This window comes from Panthera onca, chromosome F2 (assembly GCF_046562875.1).
Source record: "Panthera onca isolate mPanOnc1 chromosome F2, mPanOnc1 haplotype 2, whole genome shotgun sequence".
In the NCBI taxonomy this organism is placed as follows: domain Eukaryota; kingdom Metazoa; phylum Chordata; class Mammalia; order Carnivora; family Felidae; genus Panthera; species Panthera onca.
In genome coordinates this window covers 62,776,574-62,795,130 of record NC_138356.1, presented here as the reverse complement: position 1 = coordinate 62,795,130, position 18,557 = coordinate 62,776,574, and the positions used below count along the sequence as shown (strand labels likewise).

At 43.7% G+C, this 18,557-nt stretch overlaps 1 protein-coding gene and 1 long non-coding RNA gene across 3 annotated transcripts in view; one reads left to right on the top strand and one right to left on the bottom strand.

The window, feature by feature from the left end:
• LOC144615134 (uncharacterized) overlaps positions 1-7,422 on the bottom strand; it is a 143,822-nt gene extending 136,400 nt beyond the window's left edge. The window contains exon 1 of the long non-coding RNA XR_013553604.1: positions 7,110-7,422. This is a non-coding gene — a long non-coding RNA (uncharacterized LOC144615134). The remainder of the gene's footprint in view (positions 1-7,109) is intronic.
• A 12-nt stretch (positions 7,423-7,434) lies between these two features.
• The window catches only part of SAMD12 (sterile alpha motif domain containing 12), a 394,334-nt gene continuing 383,211 nt past the window's right edge, over positions 7,435-18,557 (top strand). Inside the window, exon 1 of one of the 2 annotated variants that reach the window (XM_060611200.3) lies at positions 7,435-7,562. In XM_060611200.3, coding sequence (XP_060467183.3) covers positions 7,550-7,562 — 13 coding nt within the window. In that variant the 5' untranslated portion in view covers positions 7,435-7,549. Of the gene's footprint in view, positions 7,563-8,368; positions 8,519-18,557 lie in introns of those variants that run through there. The other variant, XM_060611199.3, reaches the window with a different exon arrangement.

Genomic DNA, 18,557 nt, shown 5'->3' with positions numbered 1-18,557 from the left:
CACTCCTGAACAATTATGGCCACATTTACCTTTTTGCAAAGCCTAGCTTCTACTCTCTTCTACGGTAGGTGGTTCTCCAACTCTAGCATGAATTAATGTCACCTGGAGAACTTGTAACATCACACATTGCTGGGTCCCACCCCACTAGTTTCTGATTCTGTAGGTCTGGGTTGGGGCCCAAGAATTTGAACTTTTAACCACCTCCCAGATGATGTTCATTGCGTGGATCCAGGACCCAGACTTTGAGAACAACTGCTCTAGTTTATAAAAGACGGTACAGGATTCTGGTCTGTTCGTTGTGGGTTGAGTTGAATTGTATCCCCAAAATAAATGTGTAGAATTCCTAACCCCACATATTTGTGAATGTGACCTTATCTGGGAATAATGTCTTTCCAAAGACAATCAATTAAGAAGAGGTAATACAGGGTTAGGGTCGGCCCTGAATCTAATGAGTGGTGCTCTTATAAGGAAGAGCGACCTAAAAAGTCAGAGACATACTCATGAGGAACAAGACCATGTGATGACAAAGGCAAAGATACGAGTGATGTAGCAACACACATGGAACCTAAAGACTGCCAGCAACCACTAGAAACTAGGAAGAAGACAGGACTCTCCCGTAGAGACTTCGGAGGAAGTATGGCCCTGCCAATACTCTGATTTCAGACTTCTAGTCTCCCGGATGTAAAGGGATACGTTTCTGTTGTCTTAAGCCACCCAGCTGGGTCACTTTGTTATGGCAACCACAGAAGACTCATACACAGCCACTGTGGAGATTGAGTAATTAACCCAACGAACGTTTCATCCTTCCCCACATTCACATCCCTGCCACGGCTTCCTCATGGGCATAGTATATTTCCTCATGCCTTAATGATGAGATTGGTCATGTGACTTACATTGACAAATGACAAAAGGAAACAAGTGAACATGCCCCAGCTCTGAGCCAGGCCTTAAAAGTCTTGATGCTTCCTTTGCCCTCTTGTTCCTCTGCCGTTACTATGAGAATAACGGTCCCTCCAGTAGCCACTGCCCCTCCAGCCTGAGGTAGAGCTACCCCAACCTGTCCTCAAAACTGCAGCAAGAAGTACAGCTACCCCAGCCTCCTCACTTGGCAACCAAGCCAAGCCTAAAGCAACAGAAATCTTCCCATCCTGCACCCCCAACCCCCTAAAAAAAACCCTTGCCTGGATCTGGGTTCTAGACATTGTTCTACCATGGTACAACCTGGGCATGCTCTTTCTCTGCCCTGACTCTGAAATGAGAAGGCTCAGATTAACTTGCCTCTAAGTCAGTTTTGAATTGATCCCAGGTGTAGAAATGCCTACTTCTTCCAGCGTGGACCATCACAACAAACAAAAACAAAACATTAACTTGAAGTTTCATTGGGGAGAATGCAGACCTAATCATGACCAGGTAGTTTATTCATGTAAGCAAACCAGAGTCCTTCCCTGTCCTCCTGGAGCCAGGGGAAGCGCTTATGTTATTTAAACGAAACCCATGTCTGACTCCTCCAGCAGGGTAGCAGAGGGAACGGAGAGGAAGCCCACATTCAAAAGGCATGTTGCAAGACTCTATGACAAGACTCGGTGTCAGGTTAACAGAACATGTGACAGAGGGGAATGCCAAATATCTCTTCTTCCCCAGGCGGTTTTGTCTCTGTCCCTTTAACAAGAGTGCTCAATAGAAGCTTCCAATTAGAATCTCCTGAAATACTTAAAAAACTTGAAAAAAGAAAAAAAAATGCTGGTGGTGAGAGTCCTACCTCCAGAGATTCTGATTTCCTTTATCAGCATTAAAATCATTTTTTTAAACTGTCCCTGCCAACAAAACAGGTCCCATATAACTCTCTGCTGTGTACAGGATGCATCCTGTATTAGCTTCTATTGCTGCATAACAAACAGATTAACAGACAGAAAATAAGCATATTTAGGGGCACCTGCGTGGCTCAGTTGGTTAAGTGTCCGACTCTTGGTTTTGGCTCAGGTCGTGATTTCATGGGTTTGTGGGTTCAAGCCCCACATTGGGCTCCATGCTGATAGTGTGGAGCCTGCTTGGGATTCTCATGCCCCTCCCCTGATCACTCCTCTCTCTCTCTGCCCCTCCCCTGATCACTCTCTCTTTTTCTCAAAAACAAAAACAAAAACAAAAAAAAAAAAAGGAAGTACATTTAGCAGCTTAAAACAATATTGATTTACTAGCTCACAGTTCTGTAGCTAAGAGGGATGTGTGGGCTCACTTGTGTTCTATGTTCGGGTTTTACAAGACCTGAGTCAAAGTGTCAGGTGGGTTGAATGCTTATCTGAAGTCTCTGGGGAAGAATCCATTTCCAGGCTCATTCAAGTTGTTAGTAGAATCCAGCTCCTTATACCTTTAGGACTGAGGCCCTTTTTCCTTGCCTCTGTCTGCCAGGGACCACTTATATCCCTACTCACACGCCTCTCTCTTCAAAGGAGTAACCTATGTGTTGAGTCTTCTTCATGCCTAGAATCTCTTTGAGTTCCTCTTCTGCCCTCCTCTTTTGCTACCAGTTAGAGAAAATGCTTTCTTTTTCTTTTTCTTTTTTAACGTTTATTTATTTTTGAGACAGAGAGAGACAGAGCATGAACAGGGGAGGGTCAGAGAGAGGGAGACACAGAATCTGAACAGGATCCAGGCTCTGAGCTGTCAGCACAGACCCCGACATGGGGCTCAAACTCACGGACCCCGAAATCATGACCTGAGCCGAAGTCGGCCGCTTAACCGACGGAACCACCCAGGCACCCCGAGAAAATGCTTTCTTGATTGACTATATTAGGCCCACCTGGATAGTCTTCTACTTTTAAAGTCAACTGTGTCTTTTAACATAACACAATCACAGGAGGAATGACTCATCACATACACGAGTTCAGGGGATAATGGTATGGAATCTTAAGGGCCATTTCTAGAAATTCAGCCTGCCATATATTACAAACATCTAGACAAGGACCTAGTACTTAGTAGGTCCTCAAAACATAACTTATTAAATGGAATGGAATCAACCCCCACTTTACTGTGGCAAAGAAAGAGAAGGCATGGATAATCAGAGTGGCTGATGAATGGGTCATTTATCATGTTTAACTGAATCTAAGCATACATTACTTCTTATCAATTTTCACTGGAGTATCTCTCACACACATACACACTTCACAAATCAGATACATATGGCTTAATACCTTTCACAAACATTATACACATGTCTAAACAGTGGACAGCTGAAGAATCACAATACCCCAGCATTCCAGATGCCCTCATGGGCCTTTCTTCCAGTTACTAACCATTCCCTGCTCTTATACTCCCCCCCCCACACACTTAGGGAACCCCTACCCTGACTTCCAATGCCATAGATTTTGTCCAGTTTTTGAATTTTACATAAAATGGAATCACACAAATGTACTTCTTTTCGTCTGGCTTTTTTAGTTCAGCATCTTACCTGTGTGTTGTGGTAGGAAGGCTCTAAGATGACTCCCAATGATCCAATCTCCTGATATTTATAGCTTCCCCTTGAGTAACTTACATCTAACCAATAGATGACAACATGGCAACATTAAGGGGATGGGACTTCTATGATTAAGTAACAAAAGGTTGTGACTTTAATCTTGTTAGCAAACTCTATTTTCCTTTCTTAGCTTGTGTGTTTCGATGAAGCAGCCTGCCATGTTGGAAAGGCTCTTGCGGCAAAGTACTAAGGGCGGCCTCTGGCCAACAGCCAGCAAAGAACTGAAGCCTTCCATCCAACAGCCTGTGAGGAAGTGAGTTCCACCAACAACCATGTGAACTTGGAAGCTTAAGCTTCCCAAGTTGAGCCTTCAGATGACTTTGGCCCAGGCAACACCTTGATTGCAACCTGTAAAAGACCATGAAATGGGACACCTCGGTGGCTCATTTGGTTAAGTATCCGACTCTTGGTTTTGGCTAGGTTATGATCTCACAGTTCGTGGGTTCAAGCCCTGCATCGGGCTCTGTGCTGATAGTGCGGAGATTGCTTGGGATTTCTCTCTCCCTCTCTCTGTGCTCCTCCCTGGCTTGCATGGGTGCGCTCTTTCTCTCTCCCTCTCTCTCAAAAAATTAAAACAAAACAAAACAAAAAACCATGAAGCAGAAATTCCAGCTTAGCTATGCCCAAATCTCTTTCCCACAGAAACTGAGGTAATAAAAGGGTGTTATTATAAGCCACTCAATTTTGCGGTGATTTGTCACCAGCAATAGACACCTAATGCATGTGGTTTATCTTTGTTGTTGTATGCAGTTGTAATTCATTCATTTCCATTACTTTATTGTAGAATTTGCTAAAACTTTTTTCTGTAAGGGATAGGAAATATTTTAAGTTTAACAGGCCAAAAAGCAAAACTGAAGCTATTATGTAGGTACTTCTATATAATTTTCACAAGTGACAAGATATTCTTCTTTTTCCCCCAACCATTTAAACATGTAAAATCCAAACTTAGCTCATGAACAAGACAGAGATAGGCAGCAGGCCATATTTGGTCCATGGGGCATAGTCTGCTCACCTGCAGGACAGGTTGGTTTGTTTATACCACAGCTCATTTATCTAGTGTTGATTAACATCTGGGCTGTTTCCAGTTTGTAGCTATTACAAATAATACACCATGAACATTCCTGTATATGTCTTTTGGAGATGTGTATGCATATCTGTCTGCTATACACCTATAAGAGGAACTACTGGGTCACAGGATAAGTGTATATTTGACTTAATATGCCAAATGGTTTTCCAAAGTGGTTGCATCAATTCGCACAACAACAGCAGTATTTATGAGTTCTTACTGCCTCACAGTCTTGCCAAGAGTTGGTATTTTCTGTCTTTTCCTTTTGGCCATTCTAGTGGGAATTGTTTCCCCCTACCCCCCCAGATGATCAACCAGAATTGAAAACCCCAGGTTAACTTCTGCTTATCCTTCATTAGGTTGAACAATATGATACTGCTCTATTTCTAGGTTAAAAAAAAAAAAAAGAATTCAGTATTGGCTATTTCTTATTGGTTAAATTAATACTTCCTTCACATCTTAGATTTATACTAAAAGTGAAACTTAAACAAGAATGCACATCAATTGAGAAAGGTCTTAAATATTTGAGTTGAAATAAAGTTTTTAAATTAAAAATGGATTTCAGTGACTCTTATTTATTTTTTAATGCTTATTTATTTTTGAGAGAGAAAGAGAGACAGGGTGCAAGTGAGGGAAGGGCAGAGAGGGAGGGAGACATGGAATCTGAAGCAGGCTCCAGGCTCTGTCAGCATAGAGCCCGATGGGGGGGGGCTTGAACTCACAAACCTTGAGATCACGGCCTGAGCCGAAGTCGGAAGCTCAACCGACTGAGCCACCCAGGTGCTCCCAGGGACTTTTACATTTTAGTATCACCCAGATCCTTAAAAGCTTAAAAACAGACCAATGATTTTCACCTTCACTGCACATAGAATCACCTGTGGGTTTTTAAAACTTAATTGTCCCTATCCAAACACTCAGAAATCCAGATTCTGTGAGATCAACTTGAAGCTTTAAAATGTGTGCTTGGAAAAGACTGGTGCACAGACAAGGTCAAGAACCACTGATATTGCCTGTCCATTGGTTTTTTTTCCCCAAACATTCTAAGGAAAAACTTAATGCTTTGGTGATGTTACATACATGAGAGGGGAGAGAAACACCCAGATTTCACTTCCGTCCATATATTTTTTTAAGTAATCTCTACACCCAATATGGAGTTCAAACTTACAACCCTGAGATCAAGGGTTGTGTGCTCCACCAACTGACCCATCCAGGTGCCCCTTGTTCCTCCCAGATTTTAAAATGCTTTGTTGCATATTAAGTTGGAAAAATGATTTTACCAATGGCAAATACCCGCTGTGTCTCACTGAAAAGGTCTCTGGCTACTGCACCAAAGATGGAAATCTTGGGTTTGATTTGCACACAGCTCTACGGACTCACAGTTAAAGTATCACCAACGGCATTTAATGTTTACACACAGGTATTCTAAAAGTACCCAGACACAGGGGGAGGGGAAAATAAAAGGAAAAAAAAAAAAGGACCCAGACACAGTCATATTACCAGATAGCAGGACTAGGCACATACTCCATGACCAGAAAAGCAGGTGTGCATGTACACCCTCAGAAAGAAAATTATTTAAAAAAAATTTATGACCAAGACAAAATCTAACTAGTCATCTTTTGGGAAGAATCAAATCTTTATACTTCCTTAGAGTTATTTTCCAGAGTAGTTTTTAGATAGATAGGGATAGTGATATATCTAACGATATAGAACCATTGCAACTTTCAAGCTCAAGACCTTTAAAAGTCTTACTGCAGTCCTGAATCAGATTTTTTCCGCAAGACCCTTCCCTTATCTCTACCAGCCATAACTGCATCTACATTTCTACATGTGAAAAGAAAAGAAAAGAAAAGAAAAGAAAAGAAAAGAAAAGAAAAGAAAAGAAGAGAAAAGAAAGGAAAAGAAAAGAAAAGAAAAGAAAAAGGCCTGGGAACGTCATTTTTATCAGTATTTACCAGCTCTGGAATTCTATTGCCCTCCACGTGATTCTTTCCCCTGTCTGCTTATAGAGCAACCCAACACCTGGAGTTAGGACACAGGGTCAGAAGTTGAAAGGACACTAATTCTTAGGCGCTGTTAATTATTAGGCCCTACCACAGACCGTCAACTGGCTTCCAGGCCAAACAAGCTGAAAGCCTCCTAGTTGGGAAGCAAGACAGCCTTCCATCATCTGACATCCTCAGGTGGGATTTGGTTCTCAATAACCCCTGGAGGCTGATGCCTGTTCAGTGTTTTCAAGCCATCCCCCACTCCGTTTTAAGTGTTTATACACCTGTACAACTTGGAGGATTAGACGAAGGCTACGTCACCTGGCGGTTTTCTCCAGAACCCCGCGTATTCCAGGGCGCAGAGGAACAAGTTTGAGCCGCACCTGGGCAGCGGCTCTCTGGCCCAGGCGGGAACCACTGCCAGCCGGAGCTCTGCTCCCCTTACTAAATGACGGGCCAAGCACGCCGGCGAACAGGCCCAGAAGATTCCACCACAGACCCAGCTACCCCCTGCCCCCCGCACGACCCTTGCCTGCCAGGTGCTTACCCACTTCCAATTGTCCGCGAAGAGCTCAATTTCGGGTCTCTATTCAGCGCCGAACGAAACCCAGCGCACGGCATCCTGGGAAATGTAGTCCTCGCCACGTCCGGGGGTCGCTGGCTCTGCCCGCGAGACGCCCCCCAGGAGGGATTATTCTGCCTAGGCGGGCTGAGGCCGGAGCTGCCGTCTGAGCGTGGAGATGGAGCAGTACCCCGCGGAGGATTCGGGGTGCTCTCCCGGGTCGGAGGGAAGTGAGAGAACTACACTTCCCGGGCCGCCCTGCGCCGAGCCGAGCCGGCAGCCTCGCTTTGCGTGACCGCGGCAGGTTGGTCCTGGAGCAGATGAGCGCAGAATATTTAGGCGAAAGCGCGAGGAGGGGGGAGCGCGGGGCAGGAGGAGTACCTCGGCCGAGAAAATTATGCATGCGTTAGGGAAGCTCTAGGAGAATGGCTGTGGAAGGTAAGGGACGCTTGGGCATTTTAAGCTCCCTCTTAACCCGCGCACCCCACTACACACATCCCTGATGAATCCTGGGGAACGTGGGGAGGAGAGGAAAGAGGATGGTGGCGAGCGGGCCCTTTCCTCCTACACCTCTTGGCACTCACCTGAGTCCCGGAAGGCGAATAGGCGCTTTCTTCAGTTGCTTTAGAAAGACATGTAGGTGCGCAGGACTTTGGGGTTGGAGGCAAACAGTACCCCTGATGCGAAACGATGTGCTGGAAGTGGGAAAATCGGAGAGACGGGCATGAGGTCTCAGCTCCGAGGTGTCCCTTTCGCTGTCCCCTCTAACCGGGGCGGGCTGGGTGGCCGCAGGACTGGGAATGCCCATTTTGTAACACCCCCTCCCCCCACGTGGGAGAGGACCCCCGGCCGGGTGCGTCATCGGGAAGCCTGGACTTCGATTGGGTCCAGGGCCCCTATCATGCGCACCCGACAGCGGTAGCAGCGGATGTACTCAGAGGGTGGAGGTGCCCCTACACCTGTCTCTGTTTATACCACCATCCCCGGGGTTAGCAAAGTTTGCAAAAAAGAAATGGAATCAGCCAGGAATAAAAAAGAATAGCCAGCCTCTTCCGTTGGGGTGAATCCTTTCCTTTGAAGATACCTTCCTCTTTTTCTAGTGTGATTTTGGCCTTTTGGCTTTGCGGTTGGAGCTCTACGATACTGCCTCTCCTGAACCTCCTGGTTGAAAGCAGAGACAGGAGGTTTGTGAGGGATCCCGAAGTTTTACTTCAGAATATCTTACCTTGGAACACAAGACTTTTTTGTGTGCAGGGTAATTTATGGGGAAATATGCGTGGACCAGATGTGTTTGTGATGTCAAATTTGAGGTCAAAGTGTGCCTGAATGATAAAAATGCAATAATTATGGGACCGAAGTTACCTGCAGAGTTATGGTTCCTGAGTGTGCCTCAGGTAAGAGGGGAACTGGGGCAGGAAAATGAGGGCATGCCTGCCTACCGCATCTGGCTCCTTGCCAAGGGGAAATGAGCCCGTTCCTTGTAGGCTAGAGGCAAGAGGGAGCCACAAGGGCTTGCTTCCCTCACCCCTTCCTGCCCCAGGAGAGAACAATTGAACTACTCTGACTCCTGCTCTCATAATTATTTAACCACCTGAAGTGGCAACAACCCAGTTTCTGTGCTCAGTACCTTAACTCAAAAAACTATTGCCTTTGGGCTGAGTTTCCCAGTTGGCTACTTTTAGTTACCTATTTATTAATATACTCACATAATAGTTTCTATATTACATATATAGCATACATGGTTTTGAAAAAATAGCCAAAATAAGCTTCCTGTGCAAATAGAATAATGTGAGAATCAGGCTTCGTGCATTGGTACAGTTGATGGTAAGTGAAACAAGGCTTCATAGGAGTGAAAAAAGCTAACAGAGGATAAGGATCATCTTGAGCTTCAGGTCAAGGGTAAGTTGACCTGCTGGCACCCCTTCTGCCTCACCCTTCAGCTGACCTTGATTATCCTCTTTTTCTCTTCACTCTTCTGTGTTCCCAAGTGAGGGACACTCCCATGGTTGCCAGTCCACAGTGCATTTGAAAAGAATGTCCTGCTTGCTGTAAGAAGTATAAAATTAGTCATATTTCTTGTCTGATGGGTTATTATACTAGCAAAGGCAGACCTTGCAAAAACAAGGGCTTTGGAATGAAGTACACGTGGACTGCAGAGGCTTATTTTATTTTGTAGAGATTTATTGGTTCAAGTGCTTGTCTAGTAAACAGGAGATCCTGAGTTTGAATCACAATGAGGTCTCCACTTGAGGAATGAAGGAAGTAGTTTAAAGTTTGGCTGCAAATAGGATTCCTAGCTCAGTTTTTGCAAAGTCTGTTTGCTCAGCCTAGACTGGGCTCTTCCTGGCTGCTCTCACCTGATCTTTAAAGGCTCAGGGAAAACTTCACTTCCTCTGCGAACCTGACTCAGCCCTGCCTTCCAGCTCTCTGCCCTAGTCTATGGGAGGGGCTTCTGCACTGAGCTTCCCTCGTACCTGTGGTTACACCTATTTTAACATCTCCAAACTTAATCTCTCACTGGAGTATAAGACTAACCCCTTGGGGCTTGGGACCTTATATTCCCAGCCAGTAGCACAGTACCAGACCCATAGTAGGTACTCAATAAATGCTTATGGAATGTATGGGAAATAAACTCATGGCCACTTTTGTAACTGACTCCATAAGTGTGCATGGGGCTTTCTTAGCCCAAGTGCCATAAAATCAAGGACTTTCTGAGAGATTTGAAGGTAGGAGAGACTCTTAAAGGAAGTTCCCCTCTCCTCAGTTTTTAGTCTTGATACTCACAATCTGATAGAGCAGTACTCATCCAGGGAGTCTTGAACTTCCTAGCTCATGGCTGGGATATATTGGGGCTGTTGTTCCTATTTTTTGTCCATAGGCCAGGGATGCTGTATGTCCCTCAGTGCATGGCCATCCCATGCAAAGTTCACAACCCCAAACTAGGTAACAACCCATGTCCCTAAGTTCATTGAGAAACATTGATTGGGGGAAGGAATTTTGCCAGAGGAACTGGAATAGGAAATAACAATATGTGTTACTTAACATCTGAACTTTAGTTTCTGAATCTGGGAAAAAGGACACACTACTGTTTACTTCCTAGGAAAGTTGAGAGGATTTAATAAAGGAGAGGCCTTATAGGAGGGTACTTAGAACAGAGATCCTTAGTAAATGTTTTTGTATTCCCATCCTTAAAAAAAAAAAAAAAAAAAAAAAAAAAAATTTACTATTTGGCATGTTTTGTGTTCTGAATTTTCACTTATTCACACAAGTCTAATTAGCAAATTAGAAGGTGTTTTATCATGTGTAATCTGTTTGGTTAAGTAAGCTTGACCATGTGTTAAATATAAAGTGTTAGAAGTATTAAAAGTGTTAAGAACAAATAGGGAGCTGATTCATTTTGTTGAACCTGTAGCCTTGAGTTTAAGATGATAAAGAGGTGCCTATGTTTTATGGCCACCCTGGGTTGTGTTTTCTTCTCTGAATTTCATTACGACATCCTGTTTCTATTCCCTAGCCTGGTTGCGACCCATGCCTTGCATTTATGGGCAGCTGGGCAGCTTAGAGTTGTACCTTCCAGCCATAGAATGCATGGTCTGCTTTCAGGTGGGGATTATATTTACATCCATTGTCTTTTTTGAAAAAAAAAAAAATTGTAGTAAATTACCCCAAATAGCTGGAAAAACTAGGGCCACCAGGGAGGAGGTAGCACGCAGAAACCACAAAGTAATCCATTCTCCATGGACAGACTGTATAGATGATTGTGTCTGTGAGGTGATGTTTTTAACAGAAATAGATTGCGTTATTATACAGGGAACAGAAAAAGTGGACTCATCAGGGACAGTGTTTTATTCATCTCTGTAGTCCAAGGTTGGTGCCTGGCACTCGGAGGACTGCAGGAATTGTTCATGAATGGAGTAGAAATGCCCCGAAGCAAGCAAAGGGTATTCCTACTCTTTGTTCTCATTTCCTTTCCTGCTTGCTTCATCCTTAGAGCTGCATTTAAAAAAGGGAGTAGATAAACATTGTAGTGTTTCTATTCCAGATGTAATAGACTTGTCCCTCTTATGTGGCAGAAAAATGACTTCCAATATTCAGCACTTCACCTCCCTAAAGATTTCAAATGGAAAGTTATATGCTTTAAATGACATCTGTTAAGGAATCTGAATTTCCCATCCTAAATGAACAAACTGGCTATCAAATGGCCTCTAAGTCATTCAAGGTTCAGGTTCTGTAGTTTCTCTCCTGCAAAAGAGTAAAAACAAAAAACAAAACAAAACAAAACAAAAAAAACACCTGCCCATGACCAAGGTATTGTAAGGATACATGACAGCAGCTGGAGGAGAGGGCAAAGGAGATAGTCAAACACTCCTAGCAAAGAGAAGCTGTTGTAAGTGATGGCTCTCTACCCTGCTATCCTGTTTGAATTCAGAACCAGGTCACAGACTCCCGACGGGAGATAAAAATGTCTTTATTACAGGACTCCTCGGGCTGGTTTGTTTGGCTTTGGGTTGGATGATAAAGCAGACTTGCTGATCTTGCATCCAAGCAGGGAACTTGCCCCTCATGGAGGTACCTGCCCCTGTAACAGCCTGAAGAGCCAGGAGAACGTGGGCTCCTGCAGCAGGCAGGTGGGACTCAAAGGGAAGGAGAGAGACCAGAGCCACATATGCTTTGTTCCCTTTCATAGACGTGAGTCTATAGTTGTCTCCTTTCTGAAAAGAACCTGTGAGAGTGGAGAGAGACCAGAAGTGTCCACGTGGATTTCCCCTCTTATGAAACCTGGAACAAGGAGGAAGATGGCCCTCCATTCTAACCCCCCTGACATTTTTCTAAGTGCATTTTCTTCTTGAGAACATTGTAATCACCTCTTGTACTTGGTGGTGCTCGTGCTGTCTGCAGGTGGGCCTGTCTTCAGCCTGGGCCATGGTAGACCCTTGGTGAATTTTGTTGAATGAGGGAAGACAACAAATTAGTGGGTAGGGTTATGGATGCTTCTGATTGCCCCAGTAGCTCCTTAGATCACAGAGAACTCCCCTCTGTGTTCACCTACAGAGTAGGGCTGTAGAAGCGGTAGGAGCGTGTAGACCGGTTTCCATAAGCAGCTCTTCCCTGTGCATGGTGATGTTATTAGTTCAACTAACTGCCTGATTCGCTTCCATTTCACTTATCCCCAAGGGTTTTTTTTTTTCCCCCTTTCCTTTTTTTTTTTTTTTCTTCTAAATTTATTTTGTTCTCTGGCCCAGAAGATTGGACTTTACTGTACCAGCAGCTTGTATTAATCACTTTTTTTTTTTTTTTTTTTTTTTTTAAGACCTGGGAGTGGTGAATCGAAGCTCATCCTCAAAAATTCTTGTCTAGAGTGTGAGAAGCGGGGCCTCAAACCCTGCCACTGTGCTTGCCGAGGCTGGTTCCTGCCACTCCTGTCACTTCTTTGGGACCTCTCAGCCAGTTCAGACAGGGTGTCAGTTTAATCCTATTCTTGCCTGGCCTGGCCCGGCCCTTTCCTTCTCCTGTCTTGCTGTACTCCGGAGCCAGAAGAAACGAGGGCTGGTGTTCGTAGGGGGAGATCGTGTAGAACGTTGTTGCCGTGTTCTGCTACGCTGAGTCACGGTAGATGCTGTGGTGACCTACTGGAGGGGCAGCCCGGGGTCTGAAGCTGGTGCTTGAACTCTAGGGAGTGTCACGTGTTGTGCCTTTAACTAGGAGAAAGGTAGGGAATTGCAAACTCCTTGGCATTGTATAGGTTTTGCATTTTCTGTGTGCAGGGAACTTGACTAAATGTGGGGGGAGGAGTCAATAAAGAAGGGAGCTTAGCCTGTTCTGTACCCGCCCCCATCATCCCTTTGCTGAAGGGAGACAAGAAGCAGATGAGGTGGAATGATAGAAGTGCTAATAAGTAAAAGCACAAACAACGTGATGTGGGAGGTCTGAGAACAAATGGAGCATCTAGTTCTGAACTGGATGGGATAGCCTTGCCAGAGGAGTAGCATCAAGCGAGCTTTGGACCAGGATATTGATGGCTGGGGAATGGGGGGAAAGGCATAAAACAGGGGTGTATGTAGAGTATGTTCCACCTAATGGATCCCCCCCACCCCCCACGGTCCTGGTGTTGTGGTTGTTTAGCCCTTTATGGACAGGAAAGTGAATGAGGATGCTCCTGAGTCCTATCTGGTTATTACTTTTCCTGTGGGCTCTATTAGCTGCTTGGCCAAACCTTCAGCACTCCCCACAGCCCAGTTGGATCTTGGGTATGGTCCTTTTGAAACCACAGGAGCAAGCGGGGAAAGCTGCTCTCTTGTAAATCGAGCTGATTTCTCCCCAATTTGCTGAAGTGGAATGTAGCCGTGCTCCCAGCTCTGAGCTGGCTCATGAGAGCAGCATTGGCTATATTTAGTCTGGTTTGTCTAAAGTGTGGGTGCAAGAAGCTGCTTGCACAGCTTGCCTCCCCGAGTGAAGAGCATGAAGGGGTGGCAGCTGTTGGGTGCCAGGGGCAGCTGCCTCATTGCCTTCAGATTTTTTCCAAGGGCACTGAGGCTGGGAGGAGCCAGCTGCCAAGTTCAGTTCCTTTGCTCCTTGACTGCCCTTGTTGCTATGCTTATATGGTATTCTGTCCAGGAAATCCCAAGTCTTCAGTGATTTGACAGATGTGTATAGACTAATCATGGGGTGTGAAATCTCAGATCCAGCTAACCTGGAGAGCTGGGGGCAGAATGGCCCCAGACTGTGAGGGCTGTTGCTGTCTTTAAACGTACAAACTCCGCAGCTTTAGACGGGGTGTGAACCCCAACTCTGCTGAAGACTTGCTGTGTGCACCTGGGCAATTTACTGAATAGTTCTGAGACTCCTTGTTTAGCAAATGAGAGTATTAATAGTAATGACCTCATAGGTATGTTGAGAAACTTAAGTTAGTATCAGTAAAGCTCTTAGGACCCATTCTGGTCATTGCTCAATAAACAGTAAATGTTAGACAACATGATGGCAATGATGTCTCCTTCCTGCCACACTTAAGAAAGCATCTAACCCATCTTTATGGCCTTGTAATATACTGTCATATATAATAGGTGCTCAGTGAAGGAATGTAGGTTCTCAGAGTTGGGATAAAACCAACCAAATGTGATGGTAAAATATGAGTCATCTTTACTTTTAAATGTATTATTTGATTATCTGATTCCCTGCAGTTATGAGGCAACAGAGGGAGGTAAAAGTTTTCATAACAGGTGTATATTCACTTAAGTCTCATCACTTAATGATATTTCCCCACCCAAAATTTACTTGTCACTTAATACACACTGTTTCATTGGCTGGGCTCTCTAATGGTCTGATAATAACTCAGCCATACAATAAATAAATTGATTGCAAAGACAAATTTCAGATCTTGCAAAAGAAAAAAAATTTCAAGCACTCTATGAAATTGACATTGGACAACGGATGTTATACGGCTGTGACCCAGAGAAGATCTGGCTAAGTTAGGCCAGATAACTGTTAAAGAGGACAATAATCAACCTAAGATGGTGATTTGATAGTCACCAAAGGAACATGTTAGGATCATCTAAGGATTATAAAGTCTTTGTCAAAAATTGTTGCCCTAATATATTTTGGGGGAGAAAGATCTATGTAAATAGACTGTTTAAGAGTCAAATGTGAAATGAGCAAGGTTTTGTCCTGCTGATCTAAATCTTACAGAAGTTACTTAACAAAAAATGGATTATTTTGGTCTAAGAATTAACACATATTTACAATTATCTAAATTTGGTTAAATACAAGTTCTTAGTTTCTCCATCTCAGATAAAGTATCATTTAAACTGTTTCAGTATTCTCTTTGTGTTAGTATGCTAAATTTAAAATTTAGGTATCCTTTATATATCATAAAATGTATCTTTTGTGCCTCTTAGAGTTTTGACAAATATATTCAGTCTCACCACCACCGCCATCAAGTTCAGTTCCTACACCCCAAAAAGTTTCCTTTTGCCTCTTTGTAGTTACCTTTCACCCATAGCCCCTGACAACCACTGCTCTGAATTCTGCTCTCACACTCTGGTCTTTTTCAGAATGTCCTGTAAATGACACATTCTGTTGCCATTTGAGTCTGGCTTCTTTCATTTAGTGTAATGCACTTGAGATTCACCCATGTTGTTACATGTATCCATTCAGTCCTTTTTATTGCTGAGTAGTAGTCCACTGAGTGGACATACCACTATTTATCCATTCACCAATTGAAGTACATTGGGTTGTTTTCAGTTTTTGGTAGATGTGAATAACCACTATAAATAGTTGCCTATAAGTTTTTTGTGTGAACAGAAGTTTCTCTTGTATAAATAAGTAGGAGTGAGGTTTTTGAGTCCTATAGTAAATGTGTTTTAATTTTATAAGAAACTGTCAAACCGTTCTTTAGAGTTACTATGCCCCACACATAGTACTGTGCCAAATTTTCCTCAATTTGGATTTTCTTTTAAGTTTTGAGTTTTGTTTTGAGAGAGCGAGAGGCAGAGCACATGAGTGAGAAAGAGCACGAGAGAGCGCCCCAGGCAGGCTCCACTCTGCCAGTGCACAGCCTGATGTGGGGCTCAATCCCAGGAACCTGGAGATAGGGATCTGAGCAGAAACTAAGAGTTTCAGAAGCTCTATCAACTGAGCCACCCTGGCACCCCTGGATTTTCTCTATTAACAAATCTTCTGATAATGAGGGTCTCACAGAAATAAGATAATTATTTTAATGGGTAGAATGTAGGCATTTGGATGGTATTAGGAGGAAGTAACTTTCCAGAGGTGGGCTCTTGGGGCCGCATTATACAAGAGTGTGCCATATGGCTATGGCAAATATACACCCTTGGTTTCCAGGTTAGTCCAGATCCCGAGGATGAAGATAGCCTAAAAATGCCACTGGTTTTGCATCCAAAAGAAAGCTGTTAACAAATTCTTGTGTTACTTTCTATAAAGGGACTTGTATCAAGCTCTGGATACTGAGTCATTGTTGTCAAATAAGGAAAGCGGCCCAGATTAGGAAAGGCTTACCTTGGAAAAAGATAGGCAAGAGCCTGTGGACAGCAAAGGGAAGACCATGTGGGAGGCCACAGAGGAGCTTAACTGGAGTGGGGAACAAACTTCCTTGTCCTTGAAAGGAGTTGGCCTTATTTGCCAAGGGGAGTCCTGACCTGTTTTGTGAAGCCTAAGAAAAAGTTAGCCGTTTCTAGTGTGACTTAAATTATGAGGATGCCTGGGCCAGGGGCTTGTTCTGTGGCTTTGGGCCATTCCGATTCCGAATTGGCTCTTCAGTGAGCTGTTCGTTTATATAGTGGGAGCAGTGCTTTCCCTTGCTAGGAGCACATTTTATTCAGCTGCAGTCTGGATATAGGACCCAAGGGCAGAGTTGTTTCCAAGTGCAAACAATCGTCTTGGAGGTATCATTTGGACAGTAACACACTAGGGCTTCCAGGATTTTCCACTGTCTGTGTGACTGTGGCATAGAATACTTGAATCTGGGATTGCTACAGAATTCCTAGATGCATGATTGCCTTAACTATTGTGTGAGGTTGTAAAATGTTTTCTCAGGGTTTCTTTTTAAAAAAAATTTAAGAATGTACCTGTGCATTACATGGAGGTGAGTATGTTAACCAGACTTCGGTAGATGTACTTTGCACTTTTGTCTCGAGGTTGTGATTACCCCCTTGATGACCAGTGATGTGTATTCAGGTATAGGAGAGTTCAACCAGTCACCAAGAAGTGGAGCTGGGGCGTGCCAGCTCCTGGCCTTGGCTCAATCAGTAGATGTGTATCAGGGCCTTGTGATGCCCGAGCTCTTGCTTTCTCTTTCTGCTTTCTGATTTTTTCTGTTAAAAAAAAAAAAAAAACAAAAAAAAACCCCACTTTTTTTACATGGTGGTCCTTTAATAAATCTGCGTGGATAAACTGGGATTGATATTTTGTATTGGAGTCATCTAGGAAGTTTGTAGGGGTACGGCATTTACCTCTGTAGCCTAGAATTGGAATATTTTTCATTTTATACTCACAAATCTTAAGCACTTGCTAATAGGAAGTAATAGGTTCCTAATAGGTTGGGTAAGTCTAGGAAAAGCAGGTGTGCTGGAGACTGAACTCTAAGTCTTTCCTTGATGATGAGATTCTCCTGGGACACCTAATGACACCCACATTCCTAATCCCCTCCTTTGGGTGTATTGTTGTTTTGGTAAATCAGAAGTGGGGCCCTGACTATAACATGTTCCCTGAGTCATTAATAAGCAAATTCGGGAGACACTGATATAGGGGCAGGATTCTTAATCTCACGTCCTGAGAGGAGATCCTTAACCCCTTTAAAACTGTATGCACAATTTGTAGATGGACATAATGTTTTTTTTTTTTTGTTTTTTTTTTTTTACTGGGAGAAAAAAAAACTGGGGTTTACATTCTGTTCTTAAAGAGGCTAGGGATGAGTAATAAGAGCCTTATGAGAACACGCATTTGACTTTTTCTTCTGATACGTCTCCATTGCCTACAACTGTGTCTGACCCAATGAAGGCATACAATTATTTATTGAGAAAACAAGAGAACTAATGTTATTTTGTGCCTACTCTCAGCCAGGTTCTTGGTGTCCGTTCTAAACATTAGTTTTCATAATGCAGTGGGATACGTGGTTTCCCCTTCCAATAGTTGAGGGAATTTAGGTCCAGAGAAGATGTGTGATCTCCCCAAGGCCACACAGCTCATTTGTGGTGGAACCAGGCTTTGTTGCCAAATTTGCCATATTCCAGAGTCCTTACTGTACTATGTTCCTTTTCTGGTTTTGTACCAGTTCAGGAGGTGGGTTCTAGTTTACTAGCTCTCTCATGGAAATGTTGGTAATTTAAGAAAAAAAAAAAATTACATTAAAATACAACATTGCTTATTTGGGCTCTACAATAGAAAAAAACTCTTTAAGGTTTTTGGATCAGATCTGTAATAAGGTGTTTGTCTCGATTTTGCTTTGTAGAGTATTGCTTCTTTCCTTTTAGGGAGCCCCAGGTCTTCAGGCATTTGTTGCTGCTGTTGCTGTTTTCCCATGCTGCCTTGCAAGTTCACTTGCATGCCCAGCACAAATTAGTGTAAATCTGTATATCTGTGATAGGCTCAGCACTGTGAATGGCACTGGGCAATATACCAGAATCTAAGGCTGTGGACCTTCCCATCACGGGGTTTATTGTCAGGTCAGAGGTTCAAGAATTGTGTTGTAAATGTATCCCAGTTTAAAAAAAAAAAAAAGTTCAGACATGGGCAGGACATGTAGGCAGGGTAGTCTGTGTGGGGGCTCTGCTCTCTCAATCAGGAGCTACCCTGCCCACGGCAATGACCCACCCATTGCCCTGGACTCCCCAGGAGAAGTCTTTTTCTATTTTAAAGAGTGAAGGGGCACCTGGGTGGCTCAGTCAGTTAAGCATCTGACTCTTGATTTCAGCTCAGGTC